We start from the raw sequence: 23044 nt of genomic DNA, 5'->3' as shown, positions 1-23044 counted from the left end.
GGCTGTGAGTGTGTGTGACTTGCCTAAGGTCACCTGGTGGGTTTCCATGATGGAGCAGAGATTCAAACTCAGGTCTCAAGAATTATAGTCCAATGGTCAAATCACTACACTATGCTGGCTCTCATTCTAGCCATATAGGTTTATATAGATTTGAGTAAATGCATGATGACAACCCATTTGATTAAACAGCTTCTGTTTCTTTAATAAGGTGACAGGTCTAATATTAATTTTAAGTTTAAGTTAGTACTGTAATAGAGACTCTGACTCAGTTAGAGGTAATGTTGTAAGTGTTCCTATATATGATTTTGGCTATTTTGTCTGGCTGATTTTGGCCAACTGGGTTGGTGGGGCAAGACTGTTCCTGCTGATGAACTGATCTAGAGAGCATAAATACACTCAGTGCATGTTACAGAAGAAGAATTGGCACATTACTGCTGATTCAAATTTAGGCACCTCTGTTTTCTGCTGTGTTGTTCTAATGCTGCTGTATTATGCTTCCAATTTAATTCATTTAAACCTTGGATGGGTAACTATGGACTGCCAGATATTTTTGGCCTACAACTCCCATTAGCCCTAACCAACAGGAGAAAAAGTGAGAGATTAATAAAAACTTATTAAAAGGTTACAGTTGCCCACCCCCTCTAGTTTAAATTGCAAATTTCAATATATTTTCTGCTACCAATATCTTGGTCAATTGGGCTAGTTTTTGAAAGGCTTGTTAGCTAAGGGGCAAAACAGATCGCCCCTTCATTGGCAAGATCAGTGCCATGGCAACAGCATCCTGCTGCACCGATCTGGCCTCCGTAGAGCACAAAAAGGAGCCAAAAAAGGCTCCTTTTTGTGCCACTGAAGGGGTGCCCTAGCTGCTGCTGCATGGCATATTGATGCCCCTGTGGTGCTGCAGCATTTGGGAGCTGCACCAGAGGTGCGTCATCATGGTGCGTGCTGTGTAGACCAGCACATGCTACAATGACACCCTGCCGGTGGCAGTAGGGCTTGAAGCGTGCGGATGCTCAGCCCTCACCCTGTCCACAGGCTGGCACTTTTTGCTGGTCTGTACAGGGCCTAAATGGGGATTTTTGTGTGACCTATTTTACAAAAGGAAAGTGTTTCATATAATTAGGAGAATTTAAAATATGTTTTAATAAATTTTTATATTATATTACTAAATATGTTTGCCATATTTATAATTTTATTTTTCTGTACCTGTGGACTATATTTCAGAGGAAGGCAATGGCAAACCATCTCTGAACATTCCTTGCCTAAGAAAACCATATGAAGTTCATAGGATCACCATAAAATTGCCAGGTGACTTGAAGGCATATATACACACCTATATAAAACCTGCTACTGTCTTAGAAATCTACAGAATGACCCCAGCATTTTCATCAGAAATAACAAAACTGTACAAGTTAAAATGAAATTATTCAAATGAGCATTTAATTCTTCATTTATTTGTTGTGGTCACTTTCCTGTCACATCAACTATTCCAAATTGTAAAAGTGAAAATTAATGCTAATTGCTGTTATCTGACACCAAGTTTGCTTCCCCATATAGTGACTTTATGGAAGAGAGACCTCTAAGAGCCCTGGTCTTCAACAGTCTTGCTGAGTCCTTGGAAACTCAGGGCCATGGCTAATTGTTATTCATTGTTATTTATTCATATTAATATTTTTATAGCAACTGCTTATTTAAATTTAACAATTTATTGCATTTATACCCCATCTTTTTCCCAGGATGGGACTCAGTGTGGTTTCCAATTATTATTATTTTAAAAAATTCAATTAAAATCTTATTTTACAAAAGTTAAAAAAGAATTAAACAACAACATGATTTTAAAAATCATGGTCAACAACAGTTAAAACAATAATTACAAAATAAAAGATTAAGAACAGCACACCATTACATATAAATAATTGCTGCTGCTGTTGTTGTTAACTGCCTTCGAGTTGACCCCGACCCATGGAGTCCCTGTGGATGAGACATCTCCACGACCCCCAGTCTTCCACCGCTCTGCTTAGGTCCTTCAGATTCAGGGCTGTAACTTCCTTGATTGAGTCCAGCCATCTGGCATGTGGTCTTTCTCTCTTTCTACTACTGTTTACATTTCCTAGCACCATTGTCTTTTCCAATGAGTCATGCCTTCTCTTGATGTAGCCAAAGTACAACAGCCTCAGTTTCATCATCTTGATTACTAGGGAGAGTTCAGGCTTGATCTGTTCTAGGACCCATTAGTTTGTCTTTTTGACTGTCCACAGTATCCTTAGCTATCTTCTCCTGCATCCCATCTCAAATGACTTTATTTTCTTCTCACATCCATACTTGGTGATGGGGAATACAATGGTTTGGAGAATTCTAACTTTAGTGCTCAGCTATATTTCTTTAGGATCTTGTCTAGTTCTTTCATGGCTGCCCTTCCCATTCCTAGTCTTCTTATTGTTTCTTGACTGTAGTCTTCTTGACTGTAGTCTTCTTTCTGATCAATGTTTGATCCAAGATGCAGGACATCTTTAACTATTTCAAATTCATCATTATCTAGGTTGAATTTATATAGATCCTTCATGGTCATTGTGAAGTGGAAGGCTTTCATGGCCGGCATCCATAGTTTCTTGTGGGTTTTTCGGGCTATGTGGCCATGTTCTAGAAGAGTTTCTTCCTGATGTTTCACCAGCATCTATGGCTGGCATCTTCAGAGAATACTTGCCTGGAAAAAGTGGGTGTATATATACTGTGTGATCCTGGGAATGCAGGAGTGATTTGCATGTGTATTGTTCTGTGCTGATGGCAGGCCTCAGCCTGGGAGGCTAATGCAAAAGAGGATTAGTGTCTGCTAATTGGTGATCATTATCTGCTGGGAAAGCCCCAGGCTCTGAATGGTTTCCCATTTGCATTTGGTGTGTCCTTATTTTGCTATTCCTCAGGACTGGTAGCCAAATTTTGTTCACTTTAAGGGTTTCTTCTTTCCGGTTGAAATTATCTAGAAGTTTATGGATTTCATTGGCTTCCCTGTGCATCCTAACATGGTAGTGGTTGGCATGGTCCAGAATTTCAGTGTTTTCAAACAGTATTTTATGCCCAGGATGGTTTGTGACATGTTCTGCTACTGCTGATTTTTCAGGATGGCCCAGTCTGCAGTGTCTCTCGTGTTCCTTGATTCTTGTTTGCACACATATGGACCACCAAACGCAATGTGCAAACAAGAATCAAGGAACACGAGAGACACTGCAGACTGGACCAGCCAGAAAAATCAGCAGTAGCAGAACATGCCAGACTGACAAGATCCCGGGTGCTGGATTTTCTATTTACTGACCTGGCATTAAACAGCAGGATTTTGAGCCTGGCGGTCCAGTTGCCAAGGCTATCCAAACTATCTGAAGTGAATGGCAGTTTGGGTTCAGACAATACACTATGACTCTCCCTTCTCGAATGATGATTGCCCTGTCTCCCCAGTCCATATCTCCTCCTACTGGTTATTTGACCAAAATCTATTTCATATGGTTTGGCATGCTAGCAGTCCTTCAGTCCTCAGTATTAGTTATCTAAATATGATAAGTATATCTGGTAACACTAAAAAGAAGTATTATTTATTCAGATGTTTTATGTAGTGGGAAAATGAATTGACCTGTCTGACACTTTCTTCAATATTTTTGATTTTATTTTTAAACAGGGTTCATTAGTAGGTTTGATATCTCGAGCGGAAAGGGTTTTCCTTGTGGTCACTCCATGACAGCAGCTGTCACACTGATACTTAGCACATCTTTCCTTTTTAAAAAAATATATATTCTACCACTAAATAGCGCATCCTGGGATGATGCCAGTAATGCTCTTGTGGTGAAACCAGAACCTTAGATTATTAATTCCACTTTTCAAGCCTGTCTTGGCTTTAATGCTAAAAGAAAATGAGAAATATAACCAGAATGTTTAAAGCACTTAAATCTAACAGGTAAAAAATTGGAAGAGTATGTTGGAATTGAATGAGGAACTTAATTATTTGGGGAGGAATACAAATAAGTCACAGGGACAAGGAAAGGAAGTAGAATCACTCATCGCTTAGGTTAAAGGTGAAATGTAAAACAAATTGACAAGCTCTAACCACAAAATGTGAAACCCCACAAATCAGGTAAATTAGGAAACAACCACTTACCAATTCTCTTGGCCCATATGGCTCACAGAAAGTGACAGCACTGCCATGCATAATTACACCACACTGGTCTCCAACCTCACAATTACTACATTCAAACCTGCAGGAAAACAGAACACAGTCAACTTGAAAGCACTGAATAACAAATGAGCGACTCCCAACATTCTGGCTTTTAGAAGGAATGTTCAACAGCCTAAAGTTAACGAATAAATTACCATCCAAATCAGAAACATTGTTTGGCTTGCTTCTAAGACACTCCTTTAAAAAACAAACAAACAAACAAGCAAACAAACAAACAAACATCCCAAAGTATTTCAATATTTCACAACTCCAAAACAAAACCTATTCACAAAAGTAATTTGAAATATTTTAAATCAGTGAAAAAAATTGCAACTACATTCATACCATGGGTTTTCAAATATAACAAATATTTGTGTTGTATTACAGTCAGAAGAGCTTGGTAAATATTATACATTTCAACTATTTTAAGTACATCTGTAAGTAGGACAAAACCTGCCAGATCAGTCTTGGCATCAACATAAATGGATGGCAAAAGAACAGCAAAACAGTCCCAGTATCAACTTGGCTTCTTTCCTTACTTATTCCAAAAATAACATGTTTGACCATTCCATCCATAACATTTCTTTTTACATGAACAAAATTGTGACTAACTGTGCTACTAGTATTCTGCTTTTTATTAGGTACTAAAAGTGTACTGAATGTGTATATTGAGGGAGTGGAAAATTCTGCTTGACATCCATTTAAAAAAAAATCAGCTGACTTCAGAGTTCTTGAACTGATGCTATCTATCTGTCCAATTTTTCACTTTAAATTTGCAGAAAAAATAGTATACTAAGGGATACTGCACACACACAAAAACCAAACATTTCCATGTTGTTTTAAATGTGTAGACTGCTGTGGAAATTAGAGGAAGAGTCCTTATTACTGAATAAGTACAAAAGTGACAAGGGATTCATTTTATTTTGATCCCACAGAAAGCTGTGGTTCAGTGTGGTTTCTGCAACATGATGAGGTATGTATGGGGGCTGTCACCGACTGTCAGCGTCCTCCCATGAGTTCCTTCCTTTACTGGCAATCCACTTGTCCAGTTGGTCTATTTTCTTTTCATCTGTAAACATATCTCTATACCTATAAAGTTCAACTACTCTAACACTAAAACTTCTACTTCCATAAAACACTCTTGCAATGCCCTTGTGGTGCAAAAGTGAAAAGACATCACTTTAAAACTTCCCCACAATTCTCATGCAATCCTAATAATGATTGGTCCTGGTTCTCAATACCAGATAGACCACCAGAGTCTATGGGGGAAGAAAAGGGACTCTAGGGAACTTAGCACTACCTAAGGGTAGACCACTGAGATCTGTGGGGGAAGGAAACAAATTCTGCAGAACTTACCTGCACCCTGGTGCTGGGGGAAAGAGGGATTGGATCCTATCTAAGACCTGCCAATGTAGGCTATATTTCAGAGGAAGGTGCTAGCAAAACCACCTGAGTATTCTCTGCCTTTAAAAAAAACCTGTGAAATTCATGGGGCTACCATACGCCAACAGGCAACTTGAAGGCACACACACAGTTAAATTGCTCAGCATGATATATGGATTTTAAAGGAGAGTATCCATGTTAGTTCCATTTGCAGAAAAACCTTTTTAAAAAGTCTTGTGCCACCTTAAAAACTAATGAGTTGTATTTGTCATAAACTTTTGTGGATTTATTCCTAAATTGGTTCCTAAAGATCTATGTAACTGAATCAATGTATACTTTCCTCCATGCCATACTCTTGGCAGCATATTTTGCAAAGTAATGGATGAAATGAAAAGATTAACCTGATGACAATAGTTCAAAATTGGCACAAATTATGGTGCAACTTAGAGACTGACTTGTTTTTTTACAAAGCTGTTTTGCTACACTGTTGTTATAATAATTAATTATAAACCTAGAATTTGAATGGCCAACATTCTAGATGTCTTAAATAATACCTAGTAAGTGTATCTAATGCTAGACATAGTCAAAAATGAAACAACTCTCTGCTGAAATAATTGCACAACAGTTGCTAGGCATCTAGGCCTCTGAAAAAAGACTCAATCAATGCATAAATAGGCAGGGTGCCATTGCAACAGATGGACTCAGAACAAGGGTAGACTGCCAAAAGACTACCCATGAACATGAGGTTGTAGATGTGCTGTTATTGAAATGACTGCTTGTTAAGGAAATATGTCCTTCTCAACTCAAATATTTTATATAATATTGTGTCATGTGGGTACTCAAAAATCCTTGATGAACCAGAGGATAGTTCAAGGTTGTATGAATTTATTGCTAACAGTTTGCATGCTTTGGGCTCCTTATTTTCTGTAAGTTATGTTCTTTAAAATGCATTGTTATGCCAGCACAAACATTTAGCACTATCAGTTTTATAATCTCTAAACTATAGATTGAAGACTGCGGCTATGCAGAATTCCTGATACTTGTGATTGAAATCCTTTTCCTTGAAATTATAAAATATTCTTGATCTTTTTATATGTTCATATCTTTGGGAAAGAAACAAATAATGGATAAAGCAACAACACTACACTTGCAAAGAGCATTTCCCTTCAGAAGAGAAGAGAAAAGAAGAGAAGAGAAGAGAGGAAACCTCAGCTTCGGTGGGACTTTGAATTGAATCTTCAGGAAAGGCCCTTGTCTTGTTCCTGCCATCCTCACAAACACCTTTTGGTGAGGATGTGGGAGAAGGCTGTGTAACTCCCTTTCAAGAAAAACCAGCCTAACTCCCACTCTGTTGTCCTTCCACATTTTTTTTAAACTGATGCAGGCTTATAGAAAACAATCTCCTGTTGAGGAGGGGGCTTTTAAGGAGGAAAGAGGATTGCTTTGTTTTTTTATTTGTGTTTTATGTGGTTTTAAAACTGCTTTTTATTCAGTTCTATGGTTCTATTACAATCACCCTAATTGTATTTTATATAGCACCCTATGGGGTCACCCTATGTTGACAGAAAATTTGAAGGCATGTGTGTGCATATACACACATACCACATATTTATTTGTATCGTTTAAAAAGTCTTCTTGTGAGCTACCTTGATTTCCAGTTTTGGGAAAGGCTGGGTGTTAAATAAATATAATACAATGGTGCCCTTGGTATCTGCTGTTGTTTGATTCCAGAACTCTCTGTGGGTACCAAAATCTGTGGATGATCAAATCACATTATATACAACCGTAAAATGGTGTCCCTTATATAAAATGGCAAAATCAAGGTTTGCTTTTGGTAATTTATATATTGTTGGGATATTTTCAAGCCATGGATAGTTGAATCCATGGATAAAAAAATCCATGGATATAGAGAGCCAATGGTATGTTGCACAGATTTATATATTTTATATCTTTCTCCCCACATTTGGTCAACACTATCATTTTCTTTAGTCTGGAACTATTGTATAATGAATTGCTAATGAATTTGGGTAAAAGAATACCCTGTAATTAATCATTTAATATCTGGCTTTGTTCTTAGACATGTGTACTTGAGCAACAAATGAAATGTAATGCATCTTATTTGGGAATATTGAAACAACAGTGTCTTATGACTATCCATCGTATTCACCACTTTTTTCACAATAAATCACATGATTTTCAACATTAAATCTTTCAACACACTTAAAATGTTTTATTTCTACACAGAAATATCAACTAAGTTTGATACTCTAAGTATCTGCTTGCTAGAATTAAAAAAAAGCCTGGTATTTGAGCTTATGCAGACACATACAAAATAAAGAATGGTGATTTATATTTTAATAATATATTAGGTTCAGTTTTCCTTTTTTTTTCTTTTTGAATCTTACATTTTTGGCTGAAGCCGCAGGATCCAGCAGATGTACATCCCTGGACCATGACCAATGCATAGAAACAACGAACTAAATATATGAAATAGCCTCAAGAGCTACAGCTAGGTTAAACTAATTAATTATTTAAATAGTAAGGCAACCCTTTAAGATGTTAATAGTTCTATTATTTAATTTTTTTAGAACACACACACAGCCATATATATTAGTGTTATACACGCATATTCCTTGACTGTAGCCCCTTTTCTTCTTTGTGATTTCTGAATCAGGGTGGTGAAATTAATTGAGGAGGGGGAGTCTGGGGCTTGTTAGTATCTAGAGGAGACAGCTGCAAGGGCTAGATTCAGCCTGCAGATCACCACCTGACAAGCATTACCATTAAGTTTGCTCTACAGGATAACTAAATACTTCCACATTGATTCTTACTAATCCACCAGAAGAAGTGTACTTTCTGTTACGTGTTCAGCATCCACCCAGAGTCTGATAGCACATTTCCTTTTTCTTCTTATCCCTAACTGATTACTATATTCCACAATTAACTGTACCTCCTCTACATCATACAATCTGTGTTTAATTTACAAAATCTAAAACTGATGTATGGCCCCAACATCTCTCATGTCATTTTTCATCTTGACTACCACCATCAGTTTTCCTTTTCCTCGACTCTTCTTCTCCCCCACCACAACACTGAGCACAAAATAAAAGCTCCCGTTGTTAGTCCATGTATGTACACTTAAGTGACATTCTCTGTAAATATAGGAAAGAGGAACCCATGCACTGGTTAAAGGTTAATCTGGATGACCTTATAAGGCCTTTTCTCTCTTTAATTTCTCATATTCTATGCATATAAAGTGGCTTTGCTTCTTGGCTACTTCTCCTTTATAATCTATTTTCAGAAATACCGTGAAGAGCTGTGGGTAGCTGGAACATCTCTTTTTATCATCTTTCATCTCCTTTAGGATTATTTTCCTTATAAAATGATGAACAGCTTTGAGTAAATCCCAGTTCCAAGCCTTCATGTCGCCTTTGAAATTTATTACTTCAAAAATTAAATGGCTTAGATTTGGGGCCTCAAAGGAAAAAAGAAGAAGAAAAGAATGACAGCAAGATATTAGTAGTGTCATTAGGGCATCAAAGGAGAAGGAAGAGACTTTGCAGCCACAAGGTTCGTGTCCTCTTGACACAATTTGCAGTTTATACAGCAAATGTGTCTCTAAGCGATGCTCTTAATTGCCTTTGCTGCTTATCTCAAATATCCTACATCTTAAATGATAAAAAATGGATTTAATTGACTTTCTCCAGGTGTTTTATGTTACTACTAACATACTGCTATTGATGCTGAAGCTATGTAGATGTTCATCTTGTTCCATTAAATCTTAAAGTATAGAAGGCAATCACACGGGAAACTCAGCCAAGCAGAGAACTACTACTGCAAACAGAATTTCCTTTTAGCCTTCTAGACATATAGAAGTCCCTCAGCTCTTTATGTAAAACCAACATGTCCAGTTTCTACTCCAGCAATATATAATAATTATTATATAATATAATAATTAATAATTATATTGTAGGGAGATCTTGTAGCACCCTTGAGACTAATTGAAAGTAAGAAGTTGGCAGCATGAGCTTTCATAGATTTAAGTCTACTTCCTCAGCTGAACTTAAATCTATGAAAGCTCATGCTGCCAACTTCTTTCTTTCAGTTAGTCTCAAAAGTGATACAAGATCTCTCTACATACTGATTCTACAGATTAACATGATTATATCTTGGTGGTATTATTATTATTATTATTATTATTTCTTACTCGCCTCTGCCCATGAATCGAGGTAGGAAACAAGAATTAACAGACAAACAAAATCAATTAAAAAGACATCAATCAAAACACAGATCAATTTCAAAGGAAAAATTCACAGATTAAAACAATCCACATTGAAAAGTTCATCATGGAGCCCTGGTGGCGCAGTGGTTAAATGCCTGTACTGCAGCCATTCACTCAAGACCACAAGGTGGCGAGTTCAAGACCAGCAAAAGGGCCCAAGCTCGACTCAGGCTTGCATCCTTCCGAGGTCGCTAAAATGAGTACCCAGACTGTTGGGGGCAAATTAGCTTACTTGCTAATTAGCTTACTTGCTGTTCACCGCTATGATCTTTGGAATAGCGGTATATAAATAAAACAAATTATTATTATTATTATCATTTACAGTTCACAGTTTAAAAATCATCTGGATAAGCCTGTCAGAAGAGACTGGGCTTTTTTATGCTCTTTTAAATTCAGACAACATATTCAGCTGTCAAATGTCTTCCAGCAGGTCATTCCACAGTCTAGGGGTGGCTGAAGAAAAAGACTTTGTTACTATTTTGATTTGTGTACATCCTCCATGGTCATTATTCTTATTCTCTTTATGTTTTATGTTTAGCAGTAGTCCTGCCTGTGCACTTTCCTCCTTGATCCTCTTTACTGGGTGTTCGAGGTCTTGTTATTACTGACAGGAAATTTGCACCAGAAACCTGCTTTATATCCTTCTCCGCACAGCTGTGTATGTATGCATGTGTTCGTGTGTGTGTGCGTCTATGTCTGTGATAGGTTTTCTAATTCCATGGAGGGTTGAGTATCCCTTATCCAAAATGCCTGGGATCAGAAGTGTTTTAGACCTTAGGTTTTTTAAAAAAAATTATTTTGGAATATTTGCATATACTGTACATAATGAGATATCATAAAGTTGCGACTCAAGTCTAAACTGAAATTTATTTCTGTTCTGTATATACCTTATGTATATAGCCTGAAGGTAATTTTATATGCAATATTTGAAACACAATTTGTACACACTGAACCATCAGAAAGTAAAGGTGTCACTATCTCAGCTATCCATGTATTTTGGAATATTTCAATTTTCAGAATTCTGGATAAAGGAGACTTAAACTGTACTTGCACTGGTTCTATGCAGATCTTCAAAAGAACATGGGTGGGCCAGGATTTGTTGCAAAATTTCCATTTGTCTCCGTAACCATTTACATTAAATTTGGTGGGGGAAAAAAAACAACATTTCCTTACAACTTTATATTCTTTGCTCACTAGGCAATTCTGAACATGATGTTTAAGATCATACAATATAAAAACACATAGAGCATTCTCTCACTTCTTCACATCTCACACTGCCTTGGTTAACCTCCAGATATTATATTGTTTGGCTCTATCATATGTCCTTCTCCATGGATTCAACCACCTACAACTTGAAAATATGTTTTTTAAAATCCAAAAAGCAAACCTAAATTTTGCCATTTGGTACACCATTTTACTATGTCATTGTGTATAATAGGACCTGGGTATCCATTAATTTTGGTACCCACAGGGGTCACAGAAACAAACCCCAGTGGATACAAAGAGCCCACTGTACCAGATACCTGTATGTTACTACTGATGTCAAATTTGGAGCCTCTGGATGTTATTGGACTTCAGTTCCCATAAACTTTGACCATTGGTTATGCTGGCTAGGGCTGATGACATAATATTGGTAGGGCCACATATTAGTCATTCCTGGTCTATGGAAAGTTTTCTTCCCCCCTTTTTAAACATGAAAAATGTGTATTTTTATACAAAATACTCCCTCCATACACATCTTCACAATGCTTCTAGCTTGATAGAGGATGAGAAAGAGGAGGCTGGGCAGCCATAAAAAGACTTTGTTAAAAAGAGCTTTTTATCAGAGGTTTGTTGACTGAGGTATGCCTGTATTTAACAAAGTGTGTATCAAGGAAAAAGAGTTTCTACACATCTTGAAGTTGAGAGTACTAGAACCCTAGTGGGTCTATATAGTGACAGTTATCTGTGTTTGGACCTAAAGTAGTTGACACAGGAAGACTGATGCTTATGTGATACTCTTCTGTTGATGAGAGAAAGATGAAATAAAAAGAATTTGAGTAAACCCAAGTGAAAATATGCACTACTAGTCTCTGTTCTTGGTCAATGACATGGTTGCTGCCTCCTTCATTGTTGTTCTGGTACCATGCTGGATTAATTCAAAGTCTGTGTGGACAACTGTGGGAGAGTAGGGGCTGCATTAGCCCTCCAGGAGAGCTGCACTCCCACCACAAACATAAGCCTTTTTGTCCCTTCAACACCTTCAAGGTGACATGAGGAACATTTTCACCATGTTTTAGCCCCGTGGGCCATTTTAGCCTCAGGAGAGGCCTTTAACAACAGGAAGTGAGTGGATGGCATTTCCAGTTCACTTCTTGTTTCTAAAAGGCCCTTTCTGGACCTGAAATGCCTTTTGGGGGGGGGGGTCTGCCAAAAAACATAGAGAAAATGCCCTCTACACTCACTAGAGAGCATTTATTTTCACCAAAAGTTCCAGTGAAATCAATAGGATTTTTGTTTGCTTGCATATGTGTACAACCCCACAATCTAATCCACTGGAGTGGTTTGGAGCCAGCACTGCATCATCATGGAGATAGGAAAGACACCTCTGCAAGTAAACAATAGCCTAAATACGCTACTTTTTTACTCCATGTCATGAGAACAGGGAGAGTTTGGCTTTTGCTCCATTGTAAATAGAATTATGTTGTTTACTTACCTAAACTAAATGTAAAAACTAAACTAAACTTACCACATAGCAGGATTCAGTCCTTGTAGGTGATAAGAATCGAAGTCATCTCGTAATATAATGCTGTCACTGTGCATTTCAGCTGAAAAGGAGATGATAAAAAAAAATCCTGGTAGGTTTTGTCAAGTCAAATGAATGCACACCACCTATTTTTAACTGACATCTTTATGCAAAGATTATATAAATGAAGCATGTCTCAGGTGTCTTGCATTTGTTTTTATTTTCTAAAGTTATTCTTTCATTGAATTTCAACCCTTCCTGCACATTGGTAGAGCATACGCTTTGTTGGATACCAAAGCCTCTGGGTTCAGTCTCTTGGATCTGGTGTGACTGTGAAGGACTTGTAATTGAAACTGTGGAGAGCTGTTGCCAGATTATATGCTAATACTGAGCAGGATGGATCAAATGTCTGACTCACTTTGGTATGTTCCTTATTGTCAATTTTTGGAAAGCTAACAGAAGTTCTGCTGTATGTGGGATATCACACAAATATGAAACTTCAGTGGCTGGGCTCACATAGCATCAGGATGATTCTTTCATTCCCATGTTCTCAGCGTCTACCCTCTTAGTTTTCAATATTTGAACTGTTGCTAAAGGAATTGACTCCTCAACTTTAAATCCACTGTGGTCAACTACAGTGCTACCTCGGGTTACGAATGTAATTCGTTCCGCGGCGCCGTTCGTAACCCGATACATTTCGCAACCCGAAAAGCCGCTGGAAAGCCGCTAGCCGCGCTTTGAATTTCGCGCCGAAACGCGCCGAAAAGATTTTCGTAACCCGAAAAATCTTTCGTAACCCGGAACAGTTTTTTTAAATCTAACTTTTTCGTACCCCGGAAATTTCGTAACGCGGTGAATTCGTATCCCGGGGTACCACTGTACTTCTCATTTACATTAATACAGTGGTACCCCGGGATACGAATTCACCGCGTTACGAAATTTCCGGGGTACGAAAAAGTTAGATTTAAAAAAACTGTTCCGGGTTACGAAAGATTTTTCGGGTTACGAAAATCTTTTCGGCGCGTTTCGGCGCGAAATTCAAAGCGCGGCTAGCGGCTAGCGGCTTTCCAGCGGCTTTTCGGGTTGCGAAATGTATCGGGTTACGAACGGCGCCGCGGAACGAATTAAATTCGTAACCCGAGGTAGCACTGTATAAGAAAGATCAGAGCCAAAATTTAAAATGGATAGTTTTTGTTAAGAACATAAACAGCCCTGTGCTCAGCGCTGCTTAATTTTCTCCCAATGACCCTATTCAACAAACATTCACCAATAAACATTATAGTAGCATCGTAGCAGAGGACTAAATGGAAAAATACACTATATGACTATACTTTCAGCTTAAAGATTCAGGTGATGTTAAGTTCGTTCCAAACCAGTCTGGATATTTTCAGGAAAAGTTATCACAATAGTAGCCCTATGTATATGTTTCTATTTTACACATAAGAGGAGGGGTTTGTGGTTTGCCTGTTGGACGTGGGTGGGGTCATGTTTCTTTCTCCTCTCTGACTGACACACACACACACACACACACACACACACACACACACACAGACACACACACTTTAGTACGGATACCCTCTAGCACTAATGTCTGCATAGTGCTGATGTAATAAACAAATGAGCTCAAACATATTTATAAAGAGACAGGGAGACATCTGTTAGGTTCATCTGTCAGCTATTTTACTAAGCATTTAAGGGGCGCAAAGTGAACTGGAAAAGATTCAGTTATGATTTTGAGTCCAATCTGGGATTAATCTAGAAATAAAGTAACACCCCCCTTGCTGTTTTGTCAAAGCCTGATCTATGCACCTGAGGACAAGAGATTTGAAATGTTGTATATTTAGGATGCGACTATTTGAAATCTAATAAACAAATGCATTGCCAGAATTAAGTATATTTAATTTTCTTTGAACTTTAACTTATATCTAAATTCTTTCAAAGCTGCAATTTCATTATTGCTTTGTTATAACAATGCTGAAATTCCAAATATAGTAACACAACGTCATCTGGAAAACAATAACAATAACTCTAGTGACATACCTAAAAGGGGGTGCAAAGGAGCTTCTGTCGGAGCTGCAAAATAGAAGGAAATAAATCACATTAAAACGAGACAGCAAATAAATGCTACTTTAATGCTTTCATAATTAATTTGCAGTCTGATTTTCTCACATGTTCATAGTAGTCTTTGGCTACAACCAAATTTTAGTGCTGGGAGTAAAATGTATTGGAGGTAATAACACAAAATGTGCGTTGTTAATTGTTTGTTTTAAGAAATAATATTCCACAGTTCATAATCTGTTCTCTTCCAATATTTGCAAGGAGGGGACTAGGCTGACGATTTCCTCCTTTGGAAAATTAGACTATTCTAGAAATAGTTTTTTGTGGTTTTTTCAGGCTGTGTGGCCATGTTCTAGACAAATTTATTCCTGATGTTTCGCCTGCATCTGTGGCTGGCATCTTTAGAAAATGGTGGCATGGAGGTGTGTCAGGAGTAAATTATTCTAGAACACAGCCACAGAGCCCGAAAAACCCACAAAAAACTATGGATGCCTGCCATGAAAGCCTTCGATATCCTAGAAATATTAAGCAAATTACAAGGCATACATATCCCTGAGTTTGAAGTTGTTATTGTTTTCTTCATATTTCTAGGATCGTTTAAATTACTGAGTATTAGCTTTTAAACTGAATTCATACATTATTGGAAAATTTGCACAGTACTGGAAATATGTCTCCAAAGGAAGCCGTGTAACATGTGGAAAAGAGACATCACTGAAAAGATTATGAAAACACCTAGAGCCTTGGTCAATGAACATTTTTGGAAACCCATTTCTCCCCCTCACATTCCAGTGATCACTGTGGAGTTGTGTGGTAAGCAAGTGGAGTGTGCCTGTGACACTTTTCCTGTGACATGTGAAGTATGATTCAACATAGGGTTGGCAGGTGAAATCACGTATAATCTTGTGTACAAGAGGGAACTGGACTACATAACCATTAAGAGTACAGAAGCATTGTTCCCCATTTCATCCAGCAAGCCTAACTCATAATCAAGTGATGGTTTATTTATTTATATGTTTACTATACTTATATATTCTGCCCTTCCACCTGATTTGGAGATGATTGAACCTTTGGTCTCCCAGATGTTTGGCCTTGAACTTCCACAATCCCTTTTCAAAGTTCTTACTGAGTGAGGGGGCTGTAGGCCTAAAGTTTTTAAGAGTCAAATATTTTCTATCAATGATGTACAGATGGTATTTAACACCAGACAGGTTATCAAAAATGTATAAGAATAGTTCAAAAAAAATGTTGAAAATGTAAATATGTGGTGGATCTGTGATAAAGCACAGAAATACTGGGCTCAAATTCATTTAATACTGGAAGACAAGTTTAAGGTTGAAACTAGAGAGTGAGGGAGTAAGAAATGTATGTTTTTTAATGAATTTAGTTAATTTGTTTTGTTACTGTTGTTTGTTTAGATGTATAAAATTTCTTTGTGGTTGTGTTTAGATTTAATAAAAACTTTGTTGGTTTTTTTAATGGTTTCTCTATACCTGGTAAAATGGCTCTTCCCATACCCATTTGCTATCAGAATAGTCACTGCTTAAAAAGATTACTTCTGAAGACTACAACCTCTTGAATCCCTGGACAATGGGGTTTTCTAGGAGCTATGCTCTAATTTTTTTCTCAGACTCCAAGAAAAACCATGCATGGTTGGTTTAAGAAAAAGTGACTGCCCTAAAACAACCTCGTAAGCTTCATGGTTGAATTTCATATCACTTCTGATAACCACAGATTTGCAATAATGAAGACGGCTCATAAACTCTTCTGCATTTGTGAACAATCCCCAGGACTTTTACTTTGGCCATCCAGTCATAATATGTGATGTTGGTTATGCATAGCTCATTCTTGGGTTGCTTTTCTTCTCTTGGCAATATTTTTGTAGACATTTTTATTAGGATTCATAAGAACAAGAGATGAATTTTAGAAGCAATGGGAAAATAACTGATGAATTATAATTATTCTTTTCAGTTTTGAAATGAATTATTTGTAATGTTCAGCAAGTATTAAATGTCTGGCAAACTATAGTTGTTAATTCTTAGACATAAAATTAGAAGGTTGAAGACATACTATTTCTCAGATTTCTATATTACCTGAAAAAGCTTAGAGATTTTTTGCCCCAAGTTCCTTTAAGCTAATTTTAAATTCCAGTCCTTCATCTCAGAAAGTATAGAAGAACTGTGAAGTTGCCATTAAATGAGTGATGAACACATTTTCATATCCTCCGGAATAATTTCTTTATTACAATTTATATTTTATTGCACTAGGGTGCAGTTTTGACCTTCACATATTATAATTAAGGTCAAAAATGTCATACACTTGGAGCATCATATAAAATAATCATAGCACTTTCCAAAGTTGAGAATTTTACCAGTCCTAAAAGATTATGGGTACATTGAGAACAAACCTGGAAGACATTTAATTCCCATTGATTTAAATGTGGAAAAACTGAGAAGATAAATTTAACTCTCACTTACCATATATACTTGTGTATAAGTCGACCACATGAATAAGAGCAGATTTTAGGGCCAAAATTATGGATTTTGATTTGACCCATGGATAAGTCAAGCATAATACATGGGGGCATCTAACAAAGGTTGTAAAGGATGACTTAACGGAAAATGATGCCAAAGAGCTTACAAAGTTCCAGCTGGCATAGCTGTTTATGCTCACACTAAAGGATGGTTGGGTGAGGAAGGTACAGTAAATGGTGGCTATGCCATGTGTAGGGAGGTGACCAGGCAATGAAACCAGCACATGTCAAAGGCGATATAAAGGCAAAGCAATGAAAATGGTAACTACATTAGCAGTGATTACACTCTTTAATTTTAATGTAATAACTTTGCCTGATTTTAACCAACAAAACCTGACAAACTTACACAAATGTCTTATTCAAATCCTTCAAAGCCCAGTTCCTAATTGCTGGAATAACATTGCTGGAATCCCCTGCTCTGAGCAGAGTGATGAAAGAAGACTCTACTCAGAGAAGAGGATGGTTCCTTTTTTATATATTAGAGTTAAGGTATAATACTTACACTGATCAAGCCAGGTTTTTTTAGTTGATTTTTTTAACTAAAATGTCTTTACTTATAGACAAATATATATGATAATAAATAAAAGCCATAAATAATAAATAAATGTGGGAAAGAAGTGAGACAAAGATGAAACGGGCAGCTTGAAGGATCTCAAACGTAAGAATGAGTTTCATTCTAATTTTCATGAATTCAGATATAAAGGCTGCCATCCTAAGCATGTGTGACATAGAGATAAGCATGTGGAAACCAGAGGGTCTTCCTTACTTAGTTAGGATATAAACAGGCAGTTTAAAGTAAGACTCCATAATGATATAAATGGCACATAGAATTTTGAAACGAAATCATTTTTATAATTTTGAATTGTTTTTATTTACTTACTTATGGCCACACTATTGTGTTTAACAGCATTTAAACCATATAAAAATAGAATAATGGTAGCAGAATGGGAATGAATAGCTGGCAGCTTGCACTGGGGTGAAGCAACAATCAAGGCAACTATGCTGGTGCTATGCATTCATGACTCAGGTGCCAAACTCTTTCTCCTAGACCCTGACATGAAGGACTCAACAAGTGACGCAGAACAGTTGCCTGCAGGAGCTCTCTCTTTCTTTCCTATGAAAAGAAATACTCCCCATGCACATGGAGTGTTTCCCATATCACACAGAGCATGCAGAGTATTTTCTTTTCTTAAAAAAAAGAAAGAGAAGCCCTGATGTATGTACGGGACTCGAAACGCACCACATGCGTATCTTTATTATGTGGGTCAATGGCTACCTTTCTTCATAATCTCTTCCTTTTCTCCATCTAAGAAAAGCAAAAAGCCCACCAAGGAAGTCATGCTTGGTTTGCTCTTCTCAAATCTAAATCTAAACAGCATGATTCAATGCTTATTAAAGAGAGAGAGAGAGATGTTAATTATTCTTGGCAACACTTCCCTCTATTCATGCCTCCATGCATTGCTTCTTAATATTATTGAACTCCTCTGCCATTATGAAAGGTGGCTTAAGACTTTGGATATAGTTGAAGAAACTCTTGGGACCCACTGATGTGAACTATCCCAGATTTGAGTTTAATCATAGATTTGAAGCTTGCTTGAGGTATTCTTTGTACATTCATAGTGTTTTCCACATTGTGTGGCTCTAGTCAACATTGCTTTTCCATGTCTTTTTTAAAACAAAGAAACAAATATCTAGGCTTTTTCTTTTTTAAAAAGTATTTTAATGTAGATTTTACCATCTACAAAAAAAAAAAAAAAAAAAAGGGAGCTTCTTACTATGCCAGTTCTGTCAACATCTGAAGACTACATTGCTTTGAAGAAAATGCTAAGAACCAAACAGTGGTATCTAAATGGACAAGAAATATAGGGTGAAGAAATCCCACGTGAAAGGAAGAGAATGCCAAATATTTATATTATTAAAAAAAAAACAACTCCAAAGCTGCTACATAAGCTTTGATTGTTCATATTAATTTGGGTATTAGGGAGACTAGACTTGCTGCTTAGGTAACTATGGTTTGGCTAAGTATCTTTTGAGAATGAATCTCTGTAGTGAGAACACTAGACATTTGGGGTGTCTAGTGTTTAGTGGTTAAGACGCCAGTTCAATGATCGGAAGGTTGGCAGTTCGAGCCCCAAGTGCTGCATGATGCGGTGAGCTCCCATCACTGGGCCCAGCTTCTGCCAACCTAGAAGTTCAAAAGCATGCAAATGCAAGTAGATAAATAGGTACCATTTTAGTGGGATGGTAATAGTGTTCGGTGCAGTCATGGTGGCCATATGATCACTAGAGTAGGACTTGGACAACGTTGGCTCTTCAATTTAGAAATGGAGATGAGCACCGCCCCTAAAGTTGGTTACGACTAGACATTCATGTCAAGGGACTACCTTTACCTTGATCTTTAGTGTAAAGGAAATGGAACTTTATTGAATTATATGAGATCCTAGAATTAATTCATCTACTCATATCAACAATCAAAGAGATGTAAGGATAAAAACTGAAACTGAATAATGCCAGATGTGGACCTTTTGTCTTTGTAGAATGACTAAGAGGAAATTTACTTATGTAACTTTAATAATTGTATAGTAGAGGGATTTTTGGCAGATGCCACTTGTCATCCAGGTGTGGCAAAAATATTTGAAATGTTCTCTTCTGTACATTTATCAAAGGTAAAATTATCAACTCTTCTTTTGCACCTGGCCACCCCAGCACTTGATGGACAATAATAAGCTCTCTTTTGATCTGGGGGTTAAATAACAAACACTGGTGATTCAAGACAGACTTCTTTTGATATTTTCATTAACTAGCTATAAACTAACTGGAAGGGCAAGACAACATTCTGAATGCTATCTTATCCTTATATTTCCTATGATCAAGTACACAGCTTCTCATTTGGTGCAAACAGATATTGAAGACTAATATGTTTAAGGAAAATAATTCTTACCTCCTTGTTCACACAACTGTTGCGCTAAGGCATCCTTGAATATAACTTGGCCTCTGTGAGTAGCTGTTGCCCTGGAAATGGGAAAGGACAAGGAATAAATGAACAAAGTGCAAGATACGTACATTACATACAGTGAGAATAAGCAAACTGACATGGAGTAAATTCAGACACAAATCTGAATTCAGCTGGCTACTTTTCCCCCCTGCCACAAAGCAATTGGAAACATCCCGAGAGGCAGCAATACAAATCTAGCATTCAGCCACTTAATGAAACAAGCATTACAATAATCTTTGGAGCTAGACAGAAATCTGGATCTAGAAAGGCATGTTAAGATATGTTGTACTGCCAGATGGTACAGATGAAATGCTCTCTGTGAATCTGTAGTCCTTGTGCAATGGCTAGGTGTGTGTGCATACAGTAGAGTCTCGATTACCCGCCCTTCGGTCATCTGGCATTGGATTATCTGACGTCGTGGCTGCTTGGGAGCATGGCTGTCAGCATTTCCACGCCCCCAAACAAAAAAATGTTGTTACTGTAACATTACTGCAACATTATTTTTACTGTTGTTGCAATAAGACTTCAATACGTTTGCAATTCATAGTGATTTAAAGGCTCTTTTTGGACCCTCCGGATTATCCAACATTTTCAGCTATCAGCCCGCCCATTTAAGTTGGATAATCGATAATAGTCATATACACATAAACCACGGCATGCTGTATTTATTTGAATATATCATTAATATTTTTTTGTTTCTGTGGCCAGAATATGAATGAATGCACTGACAAGCTAAAACTCTGAATGGACATCCACAAAAAATACAAGAAATTGGATATTCGGTCAATATTAAAATTCAAATCCTAACATAAGTTAAGGCTATACATCTAACAATGTATATTGATCCAGCATTTGCCATACCCTACTAGGGATGTAATTCTTTGCTTATTTTCTTCTCAAAGAGAGCAACTTTATTCTCAATTTGAGAACTATTCATGGTTCAGGACCTATTTTGCACATATTTTGTGGGGGGGTTTTATCCAGAGAAAATAGCATTTTCTGTGCTAAAACAACATTTCTGGATAGAAAAATATTTCAGAATGCTGTTTTCTGTGCAAAACCACCACATGCAAATTTTGCATAGAAAAGTCCCAAACTGCAAAGATTCTCATCAGTCCATGATTCTTTTTGTTACAAACATGTATTTCAACTTTTTTCCTATTTCTAGCCTTGATCAAAGTCAGTTCTAGGAAATTTGGTTGTAATTGTTGTTAAAAATAAAACTGTCAAACCAACAGAACGGGGTATCTACATTCTTTTATATGCCTTCTCCCAAAACCCTTAGCTACTCCCAAGGAAACTAAAGGTTCTCCACTTCCTGAAATTCTGATGGATACTGGGGCCTTCATCGGGAATAGAAGACATAACAATAGAACTGTTACAATCCACAGAGACACAATCAAGTCTAGTTCTAACTAAAATCTGCCAACACATATGGAAAACAAAGCAGTTGCCAACAGATAGGAAGTGATCAACATACATTCCTATATACATAAAAGGAGACACAAAAGACTGCAGTAACTACAGGAGCATTACACTAATTTCCCATGCAAGCAAAGTCACGCTCGACCCTGAGCCCCTGGCTGGTATTGAACTTTGTGGTTTGTGAGTGAGTGGCTTTGTGAGTGGCTTTGTGGTTTGTGCGTGAGTGGCCGCAGTACAAGCATTTAACCACTGCACTACCAGCATGAAACAGCCCTCTTGAATTCTGTCTTCATAGGGAATGTGTCTAATCATAGTTCAGTTTGTTCAGTTCCCTTCAATTCAAGGAAATGTGGCCTGAGAAATTAGGAACATTAGTTGAAGAGAATAGAAAATTTGCTACCAGATGATAGAAAATGAAAGAAAACATGCCAAGAGAATATGAATATACAATGTGATCTAGCGTTTCTTTACTATGAAATGATATTAATACAAAAAGAATACTGCCAGATGCCACATTGCTGCTGTTAACTGAAAGCTTAATTGTTAGAGGTCTATTTCTCCTCTGATCTGCAAAAGCAACTTCCAATGACCCAAAATGGAGTCACACATTCATAAGCAAGGCAAATAGTTTCATCGGCAATTTAAAACACAACAGACAAAAGGGAAATATTCAGTCTCACTTGGCTGTAAAATATTTTATGAGCAACCATGTGTAAAATAGATGTTTGCATATATTTAATATAATTTAGCTAAGTATCCATTTGGATTTATTGTAAATAGGAATAGGAATGGACACAGAAGATAATCTCTAGTTCCATTTAATGATTTCAGGTTAAAAGTGATTGTGCAGGCAAAAATCAATAATCAAGGGAAAACTGGCAAAGGAAAACAAGAAACTCTTACGAAGAAAAAAAACACACTTAGGAAAAATTACACCCAATTCCTGTAAACCACTCCTAGTGTTCTGTTCCAACTGCTTATTTTATCTATACTGTATTGGCAATAATATGCCATAGATGCTGCAGTGCACCTTATCTAACCTCAAAAACACAATGTCACTAATAGAACACCATGTTATTTCATGCCATTATTAGAAAGATTAGCCTCAGCAGGTAGTCATCAAAGTGAAACATTAGCCAACTATATTAAATCCTGAGAATTTATCACACATTTTAATGCAAATAGTATGTACGGAGATCTTGTAGCACCTTTGAAACTAACTGAAAGAAAGAAATTGGCAGCATCAGCTTTCGTAGACTTCTGTCTTCTTCCTCAGATGCATTGTAGACTGAAGTCTATGAAAGCTCATGCTGCCAATTTCTTTCTTTCAGTTAGTCTCAAAGGTGCTACAAGATCTTTCTACGTACTGATTCTACAGACTAACACAACTATGGCCCTATACAGACGGGCCTTGAAGCATGTACTGAGTATGTGCTAGGGTTGCC

General features: G+C 37.2%; 1 protein-coding gene across 4 annotated transcripts in view; it reads right to left on the bottom strand.

The window, feature by feature from the left end:
- RELN (reelin) overlaps positions 1 to 23044 on the bottom strand; it is a 354155-nt gene that overhangs the window by 188863 nt on the left and 142248 nt on the right. For all 4 annotated transcript variants that reach the window (XM_089524577.1, XM_089524576.1, XM_089524579.1 and 1 more), the window contains exons 4-7: positions 20121 to 20191; positions 14632 to 14664; positions 12595 to 12673; positions 4145 to 4241 (exon numbers count right to left, since the gene is read on the bottom strand). In XM_089524577.1, coding sequence (XP_089380703.1) covers positions 4145 to 4241; positions 12595 to 12673; positions 14632 to 14664; positions 20121 to 20191 — 280 coding nt within the window. The remainder of the gene's footprint in view (positions 1 to 4144; positions 4242 to 12594; positions 12674 to 14631; positions 14665 to 20120; positions 20192 to 23044) is intronic.

This window comes from Sceloporus occidentalis, unplaced genomic scaffold, assembly GCF_023333645.1.
Source record: "Sceloporus occidentalis isolate IW3139 unplaced genomic scaffold, rSceOcc1.0.p SCAF_5, whole genome shotgun sequence".
Taxonomy (NCBI): domain Eukaryota; kingdom Metazoa; phylum Chordata; class Lepidosauria; order Squamata; family Phrynosomatidae; genus Sceloporus; species Sceloporus occidentalis.
The sequence above is the reverse complement of the archived record's forward strand: the minus strand, read 5'-3'. Positions and strand labels throughout refer to the sequence as shown.